The sequence below is a fragment of the Xyrauchen texanus genome, chromosome 22 (assembly GCF_025860055.1).
Source record: "Xyrauchen texanus isolate HMW12.3.18 chromosome 22, RBS_HiC_50CHRs, whole genome shotgun sequence".
In the NCBI taxonomy this organism is placed as follows: domain Eukaryota; kingdom Metazoa; phylum Chordata; class Actinopteri; order Cypriniformes; family Catostomidae; genus Xyrauchen; species Xyrauchen texanus.
In genome coordinates, this window is record NC_068297.1 from 14,149,705 (window position 1) to 14,167,454 (window position 17,750).

A 17,750-nucleotide genomic window follows, 5' to 3' on the forward strand; every position below is an offset into this window, starting at 1 on the left:
ACACAGAACAACTTTTACTCTCAACACGCTGTGAAAGGATCTCACTACTGAACACTTCATGCCCAAACTACACAATTACTGTTGAGGGAAATGTACATTTTTAAATGCCAGTTGCCAAATATATTCACTTTAGTAGCATCGTAGTAGTGAAATTTTGTTGCAAATGTGAGTGATTTCCTGTCATTGTGCGTGTGGTGCATATAAAATGACTACATACTATTCCTTGTTCGTTTGAACAATCAAAAGGCTGAAAAATATGGAGATAACGTTTTATAGCTATATCATCCAGCCTTAAGTGCAGTCATATGTTTGCGTTACTTTAATCAGAATTATTTATTTATTTATTTAATTATCTTTCTGTATTTATGTACATTAATCACCTATTGATAATTTTCCTCTAGAGAGAGACCATATGTGTTCATATAGCAAATGTCCTGGTGCAGATGTTGCTTCTTATGTCCTGATCCTCTCTCTGTTTCTATAGTGTGTAAGTGTGAGGAGCTGTTCACCAACATCACACACCGGAACCTGGCAATTCAGTTCCACTTGGAGTGCAGTTATACCTGCCTGTCCTACTATGAGTACCGCAGCGCCAAAGAACATCTGCAGACAGCCCGTGATCTATCAGGACTGGACGTTAACATAGCAGGTAGGCAATGTAACATGAAGAAAAATGATGTTCTGTGCAGTTGATTAAACGATGGATAAACAGCAATGCAGTGATGGAAGTAATTGGAAGAATGAATGAATGAAGGAGAGGATGGATTCCCCAGACGTACATGTCAGAAAAGGATTGATGAAATACGTGTATGGTTAAATGAATGTTGCTTCTCTCTCTCACTCTAACAGGGGCACTTGGAAAGAGAACTCGTTTTCAGGAGAACTTCCTTGCTCAGCTCATTTTGAATGTGAAAAGGAAGGAAGATGCAAACATTCAGAAATCTGAGAGTCCCTCCCTTGCACCAACACCTAAAGAACTCTTACCAAAGGTACATGCAGGGTCCAGAATCAAAGGGATAGTTTGCCCAAAGATGAGAAGTCATCATTTGCTGCTCTTGTTGTTCCAAACCTGTATGGATTTCATTCTTCTGTGGAACACACATGCAGCCTCAGTCCCCATTCACTTTCATTATAATAGAACAAAAGCAGTGTCAATTAACTGAAAATAACTGCTCTTGCGTTCCATGGAAGAAAGCAAGTCATACAGACTTGGAAAAATAAGGGTAAGTAAAAAATGTCATTATTGGCTGAACTAACCCTTTAATTTTGTTAATTGTTATGTTACATTTTTTTATAAAGTTATGGCCAACTGGCTAGCCAATTTCTACTCTTATTTAGCACTTAGCAAGTGTTCATTTATGACCCTAAGTGCAAGAATGCCCTTACAGTCCATGTAGGGGGAAGAATGCTGCAGAACTTATCCCATCCATCAGGTGGCGACGTTTATTTTTGGGTTTACAGCAGATGTGATATTGAGCTGGAGTGAAGGTCATTAAAAATAAATCTTATGCAGATTTCCATCTGTCCCATTCTTTTTTTTCCCTGTCTCTCATCTCACCCCGAGGCTGTGCTTTAGTTTTATTGCACATTTTTGGATGGCGGTTGAGTTTTATCTGCTGTTTGGCTGATCTGTTACAGTACCATTTCTGTGTCTGGTATTATCTGCTTTGGCTACGAATATGACAAATCTAGGACAGACAAAGATTTTACGGAAAGTTCCAGACGTTATCTCTGTCTCTTCTTAGCTTGCCTCGTTTTATGTGTTTGTGTTATCTGGCCCCCAAAAAGTCTATATAAATATTTTTTCAAGAAAGTCTTCAGTTTCTGGATTAAATGTGATTCGATCTGTGTTGCGTGCAAACACTGAAGTGATAGCACTCTGATGGGCCTTTGTTATCGATTCTTTGCATTGATGAAAGTGTGTGATGGTGTTTCAGGTAGAGTATACCAGATCTATTAGGACTGGAGTACAGGTTTGAGAGCTGCATGACTTAATATAATGACTAATTTGAATTTTAAAATATACATAGCCTTTGAACCAATTTGCTCTTAAATGGGCTAGAAGAATAATTTCACATGCATTTGTGTGTTTGAGAGAGCAATCAGAGGGAGGGCAATGTTTCCAGGAGTAGGTCACATGTTGTTCCTCTTGCCCTCATGAGTCTACATGGAGTTTAGGTTGATGATGTCACAGGTCAGAGTGATGAATAGAGAAGTCAAAATTTTCATGCTGCAGTTTGACACACGTGACCCTCCGGTTGGGCTCACATTATGGCTGCCCTGGGAAAGAAGTTTGATTCAGATTTGAGGAATGAGAACATACTTAATATTATATACTTTGTATTTATCAAAATATATACAATTAATTAAGTTCTTCCATTTTAAAATGTTACATGTCCTGTAAGTTCTTGGAGGGTAAAAAAAACAAAAACTTTGTTATTGTTATTCTTTGTGATGTGCACAAAGATAATTTGCTCCATAGGTGTTTGTGTACCTGTGCATGAAGGAGACTCCTAAAAGTGTCTAAATGTATTATTGTAAGTATTGCTGGAGTAATTTCATGCTTGCGAGCATGTAGCTTCTGCTGTATGTTACTAGCACGTGCACATGTCACTACTGAATGATGACAACTCATACAAGCAGCAGCAGAGACTGAACTGAAGAAATGCAGACATGGTTTTAGGGGTCCACAGGGGCCCTCTCTGACCCTCACACTTCTAACAGTCAGATAGGTGTTTGCAATGCTGTTTTCTGTATGATGAATTCTCCTGGTGCGACTGAAGTAGGGATGCACCAATCCAATATCTGGATCGGTATTGGCTCCGATACTGAAGCTTTTATACGTATCGGTCCAACGAGCCCGATCCAAATCCGATACTGTGTGTTAGTCATGTTCGTTCCTGTCAAGCTCAAAAAAAAATGACTTAAAAGAACCATAAAAACACAATTAAAGTAGTTCAAATGACTTGTGCATTTTATTCAAAGCCACTTGAAGACGTGCGATAGCTCTGTGAATCACAAAAGGCTGTGTTTAATAAGTAATATATAAAATGCACGCACAGCGCCAGCATGTCAATGAATGGTGCTGCTGTTTACACACTCATGGCTATTTTTATCCTTCATGTGGTGCGCAACATTTGAGCACTACTCACAAACAACATCACAGCTGTAGATGCTCAGCAGTTCGGTTCAGGTATAATATGCATTTAGTGTTTTTTTTACCAGAAGTTGAATAAGTAAATTAAACTACTGTGAACTTGCCTACAAACAAACACAAGTTTTCTTAAATAAGCTATACTTTTATATTGAAATAATGTGTAGTTAGAGGTTTATGTTTCTTTACATATTAAATGGCACACCCAATTAGTTACACACAATAATGTAAAGATATTCTAAACTGTTTATGCAAAAAACATAACACCTTTTCGTGTTTTGAGAGAGATTGAAAAATTATTAAATTGTTTGCTTTGTCTCTCCTTTTGAAGGTCTGAAGTCTGATCTGTAATTTGTCATGTTTGCAGCATTTCTAAAATCAATTTGGATTATGGGTGTAATGGTTAATATTTATCACGGTTTTAGGATAACACTTCAACATGTTCACCCTTAAGAAAAATCTCTGGTTTTATTACAGTAACCTTAGTATTTTATGATTAACACTTTTTATTGATTCCTACACTGGAAACAGAAAAGCAAAACATAAATGCCACAGAATCAACTTTTAACCCCCATTATTCCCCTTCCCAATACCCAACCCCACCCTAACCACCAACAAACATCCCTGTGGCCAAAGACAAATCACACACACACAAAAAGAAAAGAAAGAAAAAGAAAAATCTATATACAGTTGCATGCAAAAGTTTGGGCACCCCTGTTCAAAATTTCTGTTGCTGTAAATAGCTAAGTGAGCAAAAGATGGCCTGATTTCCAAAAGGCATAAAGTTAAAGATGACACATTTCTTTAATATTTTAAGCAATTTTACTTTTTATATCCATCTTTTACTGTTTCAAAATAACAAAAAAGTAAAAGGGCCCGAAGCAAATGTTTGGGTTCCCTGCATCGTCAGTACTTAGTCACACCCCCTGGCAAGTATCACAGCTTGTAAAAGCTTTTTGTTGCCAGCTAAGTTTCTTTCAATTGTTGTTTGGGGGATTTTTGCCCATTCTTCCTTGCAAAAGAAGTCTAGTTCTGTTTGATTCTTGGGCCGTCTTGCATGGACTGCTCTTTTGAGGTATATCCATAGATTTATGATGATGTTTAGGTTGGAGGACTGTAAGGGCCGTGGTAATCATCTTGCGCCTCTTGAGGTTGTCCATTGTGGATTTTTAGGTGTGTTTAGGATCATTATTCTGATGTAGAAGCAATCCTCTTCATTTTCAGCTTTTTCAGCTTGAAATTCTGCACCCTTTTTTCTCCAAACATACCTTTGCTTATTGTGGCCAAAAAGTTATATTTTAGCTTCATCAGTCCTCAGTACTTGTTTCTAAAATGCATCAGTTGCAAACTTCTGACACTGAAATTTGTGTTGAGGAGGCAGGAAAGATTTTCTTATGACTCTTCCTTGAAGTTCATATTTGTGCAAGTGTCGCTGCACAGTAGAACAGTGCACCGCTAATCCAGAGTCTGCTAAATCTTCCTTAAGGTCTTTTGCAGTCAAACAGGTGTTTTGATTTGCCTTTCTAGCAATCCTACATGGAGTTCTCTCTGAAAGTTTTCTTGGTCTTCCAGACCTCAGCTTGAACTCCACCGTTCCTGTTAACCGTCATTTCTTAATTACATTATGAACTGAGGAAATGGCTACCAGAAAATCTTCTTATAGCCTTCTCCTGCTTTGTTGCATCGATTATATTAATTTTCAGAGTGCAAGGCAAGATTTGAGGAGTCCAGATTATGTATAAAGCTTTGAAATGTTCGTTACCTGGCCTTTTCAAATGATGATTGTGAACAAGCCGTAGCCCTAACAAGTTAACTAAGGTCTGAGATCTTGGTAAAAGTTATCTGACAGCTCAAATCTCTTGGGGTGCCCAAACTTTTGCATGGTGCTCCTTTTTTTCCGCTCTAAAAATGTGCAAAATAAAATACACTGATATTGCTTAATGTTGAAAAGAATATGTAATCTTTAATTTATGCCTTTTATTGGAGATCAGTTCACCTTCTACTCACTTAACTATTCACAGCAACTTAAATTTTGACCAGGGGTGCCCAAACTTTTGCATGCCTGTGTGTGTATATATATATGTATATATATATGTGTGTGTATGTGTATATATGTATGTATGTATGTATGTGTGTGTGTGTATATATATATACATATATATATACAGTGAGGAAAATAAGTATTTGAACACCCTGCTATTTTGCAAGTTCTCCCACTTTGAAATCATGGAGGGGTCTGAAATTGTCATCAGTAGGTGCATGTCCACTGTGAGAGACACAATCTAAAAAAAAATCCAGAAATCACAATGTATGATTTTTTAACTATTTATTTGTATGATACAGCTGCAAATAAGTATTTGAACACCTGAGAAAATCAATGTTAATATTTGGTACAGTAGCCTTTGTTTGCAATTACAGAGGTCAAACGTTTCCTGTAGTTTTTCACCAGGTTTGCACACACTGCAGGAGGGATTTTGGCCCACTCCTCCACACAGATCTTCTCTAGATCAGTCAGGTTTCTGGGCTGTCGCTGAGAAACACGGAGTTTGAGCTCCCTCCAAAGATTCTCTACTGGGTTTAGGTCTGGAGACTGGCTAGGCCACGCCAGAACCTTGATATGCTTCTTACAGAGCCACTCCTTGGTTATCCTGGCTGTGTGCTTCGGGTCATTGTCATGTTGGAAGACCCAGCCTCGACCCATCTTCAATGCTCTAACTGAGGGAAGGAGGTTTTTCCCCAAAATCTCGCAATACATGGCCCCGGTCATCCTCTCCTTAATACAGTGCAGTCGCCCTGTCCCATGTGCAGAAAAACACCCCCAAAGCATGATGCTACCACCCCCATGCTTCACAGTAGGGATGGTGTTCTTGGGATGGTACTCATGATTCTTCTTCCTCCAAACACGGTTAGTGGAATTATGACCAAAAAGTTCTATTTTGGTCTCATCTGACCACATGACTTTCTCCCATGACTCCTCTGGATCATCCAAATGGTCATTGGCAAACTTAAGACGGGCCTTGACATGTGCTAGTTTAAGCAGGGGAACCTTCCGTGCCATGCATGATTTCAAACCATGACGTCTTACGTGTATTACCAACAGTAACCTTGGAAACGGTGGTCCCAGATCTTTTCAGGTCATTGACCAGCTCCTCCCGTGTAGTTCTGGGCTGATTTCTCACCTTTCTTAGGATCATTGAGACCCCACGAGGTGAGATCTTGCATGGAGCCCCAGTCCGAGGGAGATTGACAGTCATGTTTAGCTTCTTCCATTTTCTAATGATTGCTCCAACAGTGGACCTTTTTTCACCAAGCTGCTTGGCAATTTCCTGTAGCCCTTTCCAGCCTTGTGGAGGTGTACAATTTTGTCTCTAGTGTCTTTGGACAGCTCTTTGGTCTTGGCCATGTTAGTAGTTGGATTCTTACTGATTGTATGGGGTGGACAGGTGTCTTTATGCAGCTAACGACCTCAAACAGGTGCATCTAATTTAGGATAATAAATGGAGTGGAGATGGACATTTTAAAGGCAGACTAACAGGTCTTTGAGGGTCAGAATTCTAGCTGATAGACAGGTGTTCAAATACTTATTTGCAGCTGTATCATACGAATAAATAGTTAAAAAATCATATGTTGTGATTTCTGGATTTTTTTTTTAGATTATGTCTCTCACAGTGGACATGCACCTACGATGACAATTTCAGACCCCTCCATGATTTCAAAGTGGGAGAACTTGCAAAATAGCAGGGTGTTCAAATACTTATTTTCCTCACTGTATATATATACACACACACACTCTCACCTAAAGGATTATTAGGAACACCATACTAATACTGTGTTTGACCCCCTTTCGCCTTCATAACTGCCTTAATTCTACGTGGCATTGATTCAACAAGGTGCTGAAAGCATTCTTTAGAAATGTTGGCCCATATTGATAGGATAGCATCTTGCAGTTGATGGAGATTTGTGGGATGCACATCCAGGGCATGAAGCTCCCGTTCCACCACATCCCAAAGATGCTCTATTGGGTTGAGATCTGGTGACTGTGGGGGCCATTTTAGTACAGAGAACTCATTGTCATGTTCAAGAAACCAATTTGAAATGATTCGAGCTTTGTGACATGGTGCATTATCCTGCTGGAAGTAGCCATCAGAGGATGGGTACATGGTGGCCATAAAGGGATGGACATGGTCAGAAACATTGCTCAGGTAGGCCGTAGCATTTAAACGATGCCCAATTGGCACTAAGGGGCCTAAAGTGTGCCAAGAAAACATCCCCCACACCATTACACCACCACCACCAGCCTGCACAGTGCTAACAAGGCTTGATGGATCCATGTTCTCATTCTGTTTACGCCAAATTCTGACTCTACCATCTGAATGTCTCAACAGAAATCGAGACTCATCAGACCAGGCAACATTTTTCCAGTCTTCAACTGTCCAATTTTGATGAGCTCTTGCAAATTGTAGCCTCTTTTTCCTATTTGTAGTGGAGATGAGTGGTACCCGGTGGGGTCTTCTGCTGTTGTAGCCCATCCGCCTCAAGGTTGTGCGTGTTGTGGCTTCACAAATGCTTTGCTGCATACCTCGGTTGTAACGAGTGGTTATTTCAGTCAAGGTTGCTCTTCTATCAGCTTGAATCAGTCAGCCCATTCTCCTCTGACCTCTAGCATCAACAAGGCATTTTCGCCTACAGGACTGCCGCATACTGGAAGTTTTTCCCTTTTCACACCATTCTTTGTAAACCCTAGAAATGGTTGTGCGTGAATATCCCAGTAACTGAGCAGATTGTGAAATACTCAGACCGGCCCGTCTGGCACCAACAACCATGCCACGCTCAAAATTGCTTAAATCACCTTTCTTTTCCTTTCTGACATTCAGTTTGGAGTTCAGGAGATTGTCTTGTCCAGGACCACACCCCTAAATGCATTGAAGCAACTGCCATGTGATTGGTTGATTAGATAATTGCATTAATGAGAAATTGATGAGGTGTTCCTAATAATCCTTTAGGTGAGTGTGTATATATATATATATATATTAAAAATCACACACATTCATACTATAAATCCCTTTCCACTACCCCTCCCCGAGAGCCCTCCACAAAGTTCAGATAGCTGCCGCACTTCATATCAAACACCCTCAGGTTGCCCAGCCTTCTTTCTAACAGAAGGAATCATCTCAACTGCTGCCACCCTGCCCATCTCCGTGCACCACTCCAGAAATGAGGGTGCACCAGCCAACTTCCATCCCTTCAGAATCTGTCTACCGATCTTGACACTGGTTAGGAAATCAATTTGTATGTATTTATCCCCTATACTAATGACCGTCCCTTTCCCTAAAATACAGAGTCTGTGGCTAAATTAATTTGAGTTCCCAATATGCCACACATAAAACTCTGAACCCTCAAACAGAATTCTTGGATCTTAGCACACCACCAACAAACATGACTTGTGTTCCCATCTCCTGATTGGCATCGCCAGCAGGTGGGTGTCTTTAAGACCAAGCCTATACAATCTAGAGGGTGTCCAATAGAATCAATGTAAAATCTTGAATTGCATAAGGTGCACCCTTGAATCACTAGATGCAAACTTTAAATGTTTTTGAATCCTAGCCCACACTCCCTCCTCCAATTCCAAGTTTAAATCTTTCTCCCATTATCTCTTGAGAGAAGTTAAAGTTCCGTCCCCCAGACTCAAAATGGCCTTTTCCAAAAGCAGTAATCACCATTTCCAGAGTTTCTGCCACTTTAGGTGGGTGTATGCTACTCCCAAAAATGGGTCAAAGCTGGTGGAACAGCTGTAAATACCTAAATAGTTGAGACCTGGGAATTTTGTTTTAAAGGATCTCAACTCTCCACTCTCATATTGGTCCCTCACAATCCACTCTGTCCAGCAGAAAGGAGACTTATTAATACATAACTTTGGGTTCAGCCATATGCTCGAAGCAACATTTAAATAAATGTCAGAATTAAACACTCTGGACACACTTGCCCATACCGTGTGCAAATGCGAGATAACTGTGTAATTTAACTTCTCCGGTTAGTGTGATAGAAAGACTTTGCCATGGTGAAATAGAGGCAAGAACTTCCTGTTCAATACAAAATCAGGGAGGGGCTCTCTCAGGTAGAAGCGACCAATGAGCCAAATGTCTGAGACCGAATGCATTTAAAACAAAACCTAGGGTAGGCCTTGCCCACCTTTGTCAATCGGCCAATGCAATTTACTGAAATGTAATCTGGGATGATTGCCATATCAAATGAAGGATTTTGCTATGCTATCAGATTGTTCAGAATAAGAGAGAGGTACATCTATAGGGAGAGATTGTAGCTGGTAGTTGAATTTTGGAATACAGTTCATTTTTAATAACATTAACCTTCCCAATCATAGATAAATGTAATGAAGCCCACCTGCCCACATCGCTCAACTTTTTATTAAAGGGTCAAAATTAACTTAATCACACAAATTAGCTGGTTATATAACACCCAAATACTTAATGCCCTGTTTGGGCCACTGGAAGGCACCCAGCTGAAAAGCCGTTACCGGGCAGTACGCTTTGGATTTAGACCAATTAACTCTGTATCCTGTGAATTTAGAAAGGTATTAATAATAAATCTGTGGAGGCAAGGCATAGATCTAGTGGGGTCAGAGACGAAGCAAAAGCTAATGTGCCACACCTCCCACCACCACCCCTAAAAAAAATCCTCCTCTCTTATCGCAGCTGCTAATGGTTCCAGGGCAAGAGTAAACAAAAATGGGAAAGTGGGCAACCCTGGCGGTGCACCTATCTAGGGTAAAATAATCTGAAATTAATCAATTTGTTTGTTCCGCCACTACAGGGTATCTATAATGTAACTTTATCCAACCAATAAAAGTATTCCCGAACCCGTACATTTCGAAAATCTTAAAGATAATCCTATTCTACTATATCAAACGCCATTTCGGTGTCAAGTTAGATGCCAGCTACCAGAGTCTGATCATTCGCCACTGACCACATGATATTAATGAAATGCCTAATGTTATCAGAAGAGCTATGGCCCAGAATAAACCCCACCTGATCTATATGTATAAGAGTTGTGAATAAATTAATCGGTTGGCCTACATTTTTGACAATATTTTAACATCTAGCTGGATCAGGAAAATTGAACAGTAACTCTTACACTCACTTGGATCTTTGTCCTTTTAAGAATCAGACTGATCCGGGGTTGCATCATGGTTGGAGGAAGCATTCCATTCTTTGATTCTGGATAAACTTCTAGCAAAAGTGGAGCCAGTTCTGTAGCATAAGTTCTAAAATACTCTGCGGCAAAGTCATCTGGCCCTGGAGGCAAGGCCTTAATTACCTCGCCAAGCTCCACCAAGGTTATCTCAGAATCAAGATAACTTTTTTGCTTAGCCGTCAGTTTAGGATGTTCTAATGGTTCTACAACATTCCAGTTATGGGCTAAAGCGCATAGCTGTTAATCAGAAGGTCGTTGGTTCAATTCCCACAGCCACCACTATTGTGTCCTTGAGCAAGGCACTTAACTCCAGGTTGCTCCGGGGGGATTGTCCCTGTAATAAGTGCACTGTAAGTTGCTTTGTATAAGCGTGTCTGCCAAATGCATAAATGTAAATGGAGATCAAGATATAATTCTTTAAAAGCATTATTAATATTAATAGTGGAGGTAAATATTTCACCACCAGCAGATTTCACTGAGGGGTATGGTAGAAAAAGACTCTGTTTTATATATCTAGCCAGAATTTTTCTTGACCCCGACTCACTGTCATGCCCTGAATAGCCAAAACTCCACCTTCCATGACAAAATAGTATTATATCTGTATTTCAATTGGGTCAGTTCTCTGAGGCCATTAGACGACATGCACTTTTACTATTCCTTTCCAATTCCACAAGTTTTTATGTTTTGGATTTTTGGTGAATGCAGCATACTGTATGATCCGGCCCCTAAGCACAGCCTTAAGTGCCTCCCAAGCCATGCCCACTGATGATACTGAGGACACGTTGGTCTCCACTGATTTCAGCCTTTAACATTTGTTGGAATTCAGGAATTTGCAAGAGGAATATATTAAAGCACCAACTATATGACTTCCTTTTCTCCATTTTCGGCAACACCTCTAAACACACCATGGTGTGATCTGAGACTAAAATGTTTCCAAATGAGCAATCAACAACAGAAGAAATGAGGGGCTTAAATATCTGAAAAAAAAGCTATTCTAGACAATAGTCTCGAAATATCTGTAAGCCCAAGATTTTTACACATGCTGTGAAGCATTAATGCTGCTTTAGGGGGTTTGCACACTAAAGAATAAAGTCTCCTCCCAATATTATATCATGAGGGGTGCCAGCGGCATTTAACATCCCTTTAAGATCTATAAAAAAAGCCCTGATCATCAAAACTATAACAACTCTTCCTAATTGATCTTTTATCTGTTTGAAACATTTGAATTGTAGATGTTTACTTATCAGTGTAATGACTCATGCTCTTACTTTAGCCAGCACTAAAGAAAAATGTCCACCTCATATCTTCCCAAATTTGTCAGCTTCCTGCATGGAAAGATACATTGCTTGAAGAAACACTATATCATGTTTCTTATGCTTAAGGAGAGAAATAACCTTCTTTTTATGGGGTGCCCCAACCTATTCACATTCCACGTGGAGTGAGACAATCCACTCATATTAACGTTTGACATATTAGGAAAAATAAGATTGTGTGTCAAAAACAAAATTATAAAGCCCACATTCCAACATTAGTGCAACAATCAAACCCAAACTTCCCCCAGAACCAACATTAACACTAACCCCGTGCATGACAGCTCAAAGTGGCGTCCATCCCTCTAAACTCAAACAGTCCAGGATTTTCACCATATCCTTGACCCTCTTCTAGCTCAGGAATTCCAACAATACGGACGCTATTAAGCCTGCTACGGTTCTCCATGTCCTCCAACTTCTCCCAGACATGCTCCAAATCCACCTTGATCACTAGCAGATTAGCAGATAATTCCCTCTCCGATGACTCCAGATAATCAATCCATCCCCCACTCTTGTAACCATCACAGAGAATTTGGTCTCCATGGCAGTGATCGATCGATGTATCATTGCAAGATCCTCCAAGTCAGCAACTACCTTCGTCAGCCTTGCCGACATGTTCAACGTCTCTCGCCGCAATTGCCTCATCTCTGAGCATATTGTCTCCCTGGGTCGGGGCCTGCTCTAAGGTGTCAGCTTGAGCTTGTAAGTGTATTTCAATGTCTCCAGAGCCCGAGGATTTTGAATTAATTGACATATTGTCCTCCTAGATCATTTATGGAACAAAGTATAACGAATCTCACCAGTTTGTCATAAAAAGTATTAGAACTAGCAGTGTGCACACACGTCCAATTATCGCATGGCATCACGTACAAACTAACCATTGTATTTTCAGTAAAATATTGACAACAAAATTAACCATGGTTCATACAGTCATGGTAACTACAATATTACTACAGTGAAATAAATGTTAGTTTTATCAAATTTGGTGAAAACATGGTTACAGCAGTCATGGTTAGATTTAAAATAAATAAATGCATTTAAATGTAATACAAGCATTTTTATACAATTACTTACATTTCAAACTTAACTCTGCATGTTTTCAACATTCAGAGGCTGTACATCACTAGAGAAGAAATAACCTTATTATTAAAATGAGTATGATAAGGGATGTTATAATGCGCCTCAATTGTTCTAATAATACACTGAATTTATGAATATTTATCAACCGAGTAGGGCAACATATAATTGGCAATGAAAACTCAGAGTGCTCCAGTTATTTTATTTTATTGTCAAAATTGCTTGCCTAAGAACGGGAGTGTGTGCATTTCATGCTCACTTGTGCCAGTTACTATTTTTTTATTGTTGAGTAATGTCTGCAAACAGTGACTTTTTTTTTTTTAGCCATTTATGTAGTAAATTACCAAATATAATAAAAAAATTCCAGACAGGAGACTTGAGCCAACTTCTCTCTCAGCAGATTATCTTTTCCGCTTACCATTTTTAATTACACATCAATGTGTGCAGAACTGTGATGTCATTAACTAATGTAACCTACTAACAGTTAAATGGATGGCTACACTCTTGAGAGAAAGGCGGCGTGTATCTGTTTATAGAGCCTTACAGGTGCATTAGTGGAGGTTGTCACTGTGCTTGCCTATTATTTGATGCCGTGTTCTCTTAACTAAACCGTATGCTCCAGATGCATCTGTGGGTTGTGAACAGTATGATTTGTTGTGTGTGTGTGTGTGTGTGTGTGTGTGTGTGTGTGTGTGTGTGTGTGTGTAGGATCATCAGCTGAGTGATGATACAGTCCTGAACCAGATTAACCTAGCGGACCCTTCTGAACATGAACTCCCAGTTCTCACTGCTGAAGAACAGGCCCTTATACTGGCAGTTTGGTGAGTCTCTCTTTATCAATGCATCAGATATATCTTAATCTGTCCTATTCGGATATTGACTGTAAAACAGCATGAAGGAGATGAGTGCTCCACATTATTTTGGAAGTTTTTCATGGAGGTGATAAACGGTGCTTGTGTCATTTAGAATCACCATTCCTGGAGTTTTAAAGCATCTCTTTCATATCATGACAAACTTTAGCATCTAATATATCATTTAATGCCCGTTTAATTTGATGGGAAGGAAGGAAGTGTCTGTAAAGGTAAAAAGTGGTTTAAGTTACACTTTTATGGAAGTTTTGAATATTGTTGGCTAGCAAAAGTTGTTCCAAATTTTGTTCAAAAATTCTATTTCAGTATGTGCTCCTGCCTCTTTGACATGTTATTATAGACTGTTTCAAGAGTCTACCTTGTGCATGTGTTATAAAACATACTTCTGAAAATCATGTTCTTTAAGCTCAACTCAAAATGTTTTATAAATATGGTTTTCACGGGTCCTTTTGTGGAGTTGTGCTTAAATTCATTCACACACGAGTAAAATTGTCTGCTCTTTGTCTCCTAATATTTCTAATTAGTTTTAGTAGCTCTAGTATTTTAGTTCCTGACTTTTAAAGCTCCTGTAAGTGCAGCTTAACATTAATCATGTTTAGGATGTGTAAAACATTATCACAGATAATGATCTTGACTTGGCTTTGAAGTGCTGTGTCAGGCCACACACTACTTTTACAACAACTACATGCTGCTTAAAATGTTTTTGTGCACAATGGTTGTTGCCCTGTCCTTCCTGAATGAAAAGTGGATGGTTATCCATCCCTATCTCAGCCCCTTGAGGAGGTGTGAGGTTCTCCAACGCTGCACTCTAATTAGCTTTGTACCAGCCTGCCCGCCCTGTTTGTTGTTGAAAGTTCGTCATCCTGCTTGGCTGGCTGCTAGGAGACAAATTGCAGGTGTGGAATAATTAGCAGGGTGTAATTACGCAGGCCAGAGACCTTAATTGGACTGCGTAATGGTTGAAGGTGAATTATGGGCTGTCGGTTGGTGCAGTCGGGTAAAGCCGAACGTACGGTTTAATGGTATTGTGTTGAAATACGAACAGCCTGCCATACATTGTTTTAAGCCCTGGCTATCATAAAGAACAGTAATGCAAATGAGAACGTGAGTGTCCGAGTTACAGCTTTGGAAAAGTACTTGAATTCACCAAGTATATTTAGCTAAATGTTTCAATCATGGTATTCAATATGAGTGAGGTTTTAGCTGTGCGACCTCGTATTTTCTCCTCTTGACTGTGAGAAATATCCCATGTATTAAAACACAGTCAAAGAAAGCTTTAAATATAACAAAGAAATCAACTAAGAATATACATTTGGAACACCTGCTGTGACTTTTACACCTTTTTTACCTCTCGAGTTTGCATCTGTGTTTTTTAGTACCATTCATATTTTAAGCACTGTGACATGGCAATTAAGTAGGCAATTAAAATGGTAGTGAAAGTCTATTATTATAAACTAGGCATAATTATGCACAATTTGATTGTAACAAAAAAATGTTGATCGTAACAAAAAAACAAAGAAAGAAACGAATCGGTTACCTAACGTAACCTCGGTTCTCTCTAGATGAGGGAACAAGTATTGCTTAAGCTAGCTTATGCTACGGGAAAGATTCATCTTTTCTGAGATATTGAAGCCAAAAAATTATCCTTAATTTTGTATCCATTGTCAACGCAGTGCAGCAGCTGCATACCTTGAGCGGGCTAGCTAGCGAGCTCATTGGTTGCTCTGCGGCAACTGCTGCAGCCTATACACGAACTTGAGTGAACTCACGTCCAATGACAGGCGCCCGCACCATCACTGTATCAAAGCCCGCCAGAATGGGCGTGGCTAGAGTGCATATAAGCGTAAGTTCGTAGGCTGGAACCCAGGTTTTCATTGAATGAAGCGAAAATCGCTCGTGGCGCGAGCACGGCCAGCTACGCAATACTCGTTCCCTCATCTAGAGAGAACCGAGGTTACGTTAGGTAACCGATTCGTTCTTTTACGAGAGGTTCTCTCGTATTGCGTAAGCTAGCTTACGCTACGGGAACCCATTGTCAACGCCTTGCGCGCCAAGCATCCACTGCATGAGCCCCGGGGTGGGGGACCCGGGGAGCCCTTGTGAGTGGGGGAATAATATTTGGCCGGCAAGAGTGCGGGCCAGTGTGTGTGTAATACATAAGCACATAGTGGGAAGGGAAAGACAGAGCGGCGGTGCCGGTCTGTGTGGAATGTGTCCCGTCAGTGCAGTTCACCAGGGGAGCTGTAGCGTATTAAACTGCTAGTAGTTTTGCCTGCAGGGCGGGCACTTCCAGATTGTAAAATCTGACAAAGGTGGAGGGGGAAGCCCAGCCGCTGCCACACATATGTCGTGAATGGAAATCCCGCTGGACCATGCCCACGAGGAGGCCATGCCTCTAGTGGAGTGAGCCCTAATGCCTAACGGGCATGGTAGGTCTTTTGACGCGTACGCGGCAGCAATAGCGTCCACTATCCATCTAGACAGTGTCTGTTTCGAGGCGGCGAAACCTTTGGTGCGCCCTCCGAATGAAACGAAAAGCTGCTCAGAGCGTCTGAAAGAGGCGGAGCGCGCAGTATACAATCTCAGTGCTCTGACTGGGCAAAGGAGATTGGCGTCGCGTTCGCTATCGGATGCTGGCAGCGCCGTTAGGGAAATGATTTGTGCTCTGAAAGGAGTACCGATCACCTTGGGGACATAGCCGTGTCTAGGCTTTAAAATGACCTTTGAGTCACTTGGTCCAAACTCAAGACACGCAGCGCTGACAGACAGCGCGTGAAGGTCTCCCACACGTTTAACTGATGACAGGGCAGTTAGAAAAACGGTTTTGAGTGAAAGGTATTTCAAATCCACGGATTGAAGCGGTTCGCAAGGGGGGGGGCTTTCATAGCTTCGAGAACTACGGAAAGATCCCAGATAGGAACCGATGGGGGCGCGGGGTTCATCCTTCTAGCTCCCCTGAGGAAGCCGGATGACCAGCTCGCTTTTTCCCAGTGACTGGCCGTGCAGGGGTTCAGCGAACGCCGCGACTGCTGCCACGTACACTTTGAGCGTGGATGGGGATCTGCCCTTATCCAGCAGCTCTTGTAAAAACACGAGCAGCGACGACACCCCACATGTCCGTGGGTCCAGGTCTCTGTCGGTGCACCATTTTGAAAACACAGACCATTTGGACGCATAGAGTCTTTTCGTGGAAGGGGCTCTAGCGTGTATGATAGTGTTTATTACTCCTCCTGGCAAAGCGACGGGTAGTCGTTGATCACCCACGCGTGCAGCGCCCAGCGCTCTGGGTGGGGATGCCAGATCGTGCCGCGAGCTTGCGAGAGGAGATCTGCTCTCACTGGAATGGGCCACGGGGCTGTCAGTGAGAGTAAGCTCCGGGAACCATGTCTGATTCTCCCAGCGCGGGACTATGAGGAGCACCGAGTGACGCGGTTCCCTGATCCTCTGCATTACCTGTGGCAATAGCGAGACGGGAGGGAAGGCGTAAAGCGGGCGGTTGGGCCAGTCCTGGGCCAGCGCGTCCTCGCTTTTCGAGAAAAATACTGGGCAGTGAGAGTTCTCTTCTGACGCAAAGAGGTATATCTCTGCTCTGCCGAATATGCTCCATAACTTCTGGACTGTTTGAGCGTGCAGGGACCATTCCCCTGGGGAAATATTGTCTCTGGGCCGTCGTTCAGGTGGCCTGGCACATGCGTCGCTCTCAGCGAGCACAGGTGGCACTGGGACCAACTCGGTATGCGTTTTGTCAGATGGAAGAGGTTCCTGGATCTGACACCGCCCTGACGGTTTAGATAGGATACCACAGATCTGTTGTCCGAACGGACCAGGACGTGGTGACCCTGAATGATCGGGAGGAAGCGCACGAGCGCGTACTCGACCGCTATCATTTCCAGACAATTTATGTGAAGGAGCTTTTCCTGAACTGACCATAGGCCAAAAACCGGAAAGCCCTCGCAGACCGCGCCCCAACCCGTGTTGGACGCGTCTGTCGAGATGACTTTTCGGCGAGATACAGCTCCCATCGTCACTCCCCGCTGATACCATTCGGCCACTGCCCAGGGCTGCAGAGCTGAGATACAGGTCTGAGTCACTCTGATCGGCTGGCGGCCCGTGGCCCAAGCCCGGCGAGAC

General features: G+C 41.7%; 1 protein-coding gene across 1 annotated transcript in view; it reads left to right on the forward strand.

The window, feature by feature from the left end:
- The window catches only part of ttc27 (tetratricopeptide repeat domain 27), a 126,309-nt gene that overhangs the window by 33,080 nt on the left and 75,479 nt on the right, over positions 1-17,750 (forward strand). Inside the window, exons 6-8 of the mRNA XM_052153802.1 lie at positions 485-649; positions 850-989; positions 13,459-13,571. Coding sequence (XP_052009762.1) covers positions 485-649; positions 850-989; positions 13,459-13,571 — 418 coding nt within the window. The remainder of the gene's footprint in view (positions 1-484; positions 650-849; positions 990-13,458; positions 13,572-17,750) is intronic.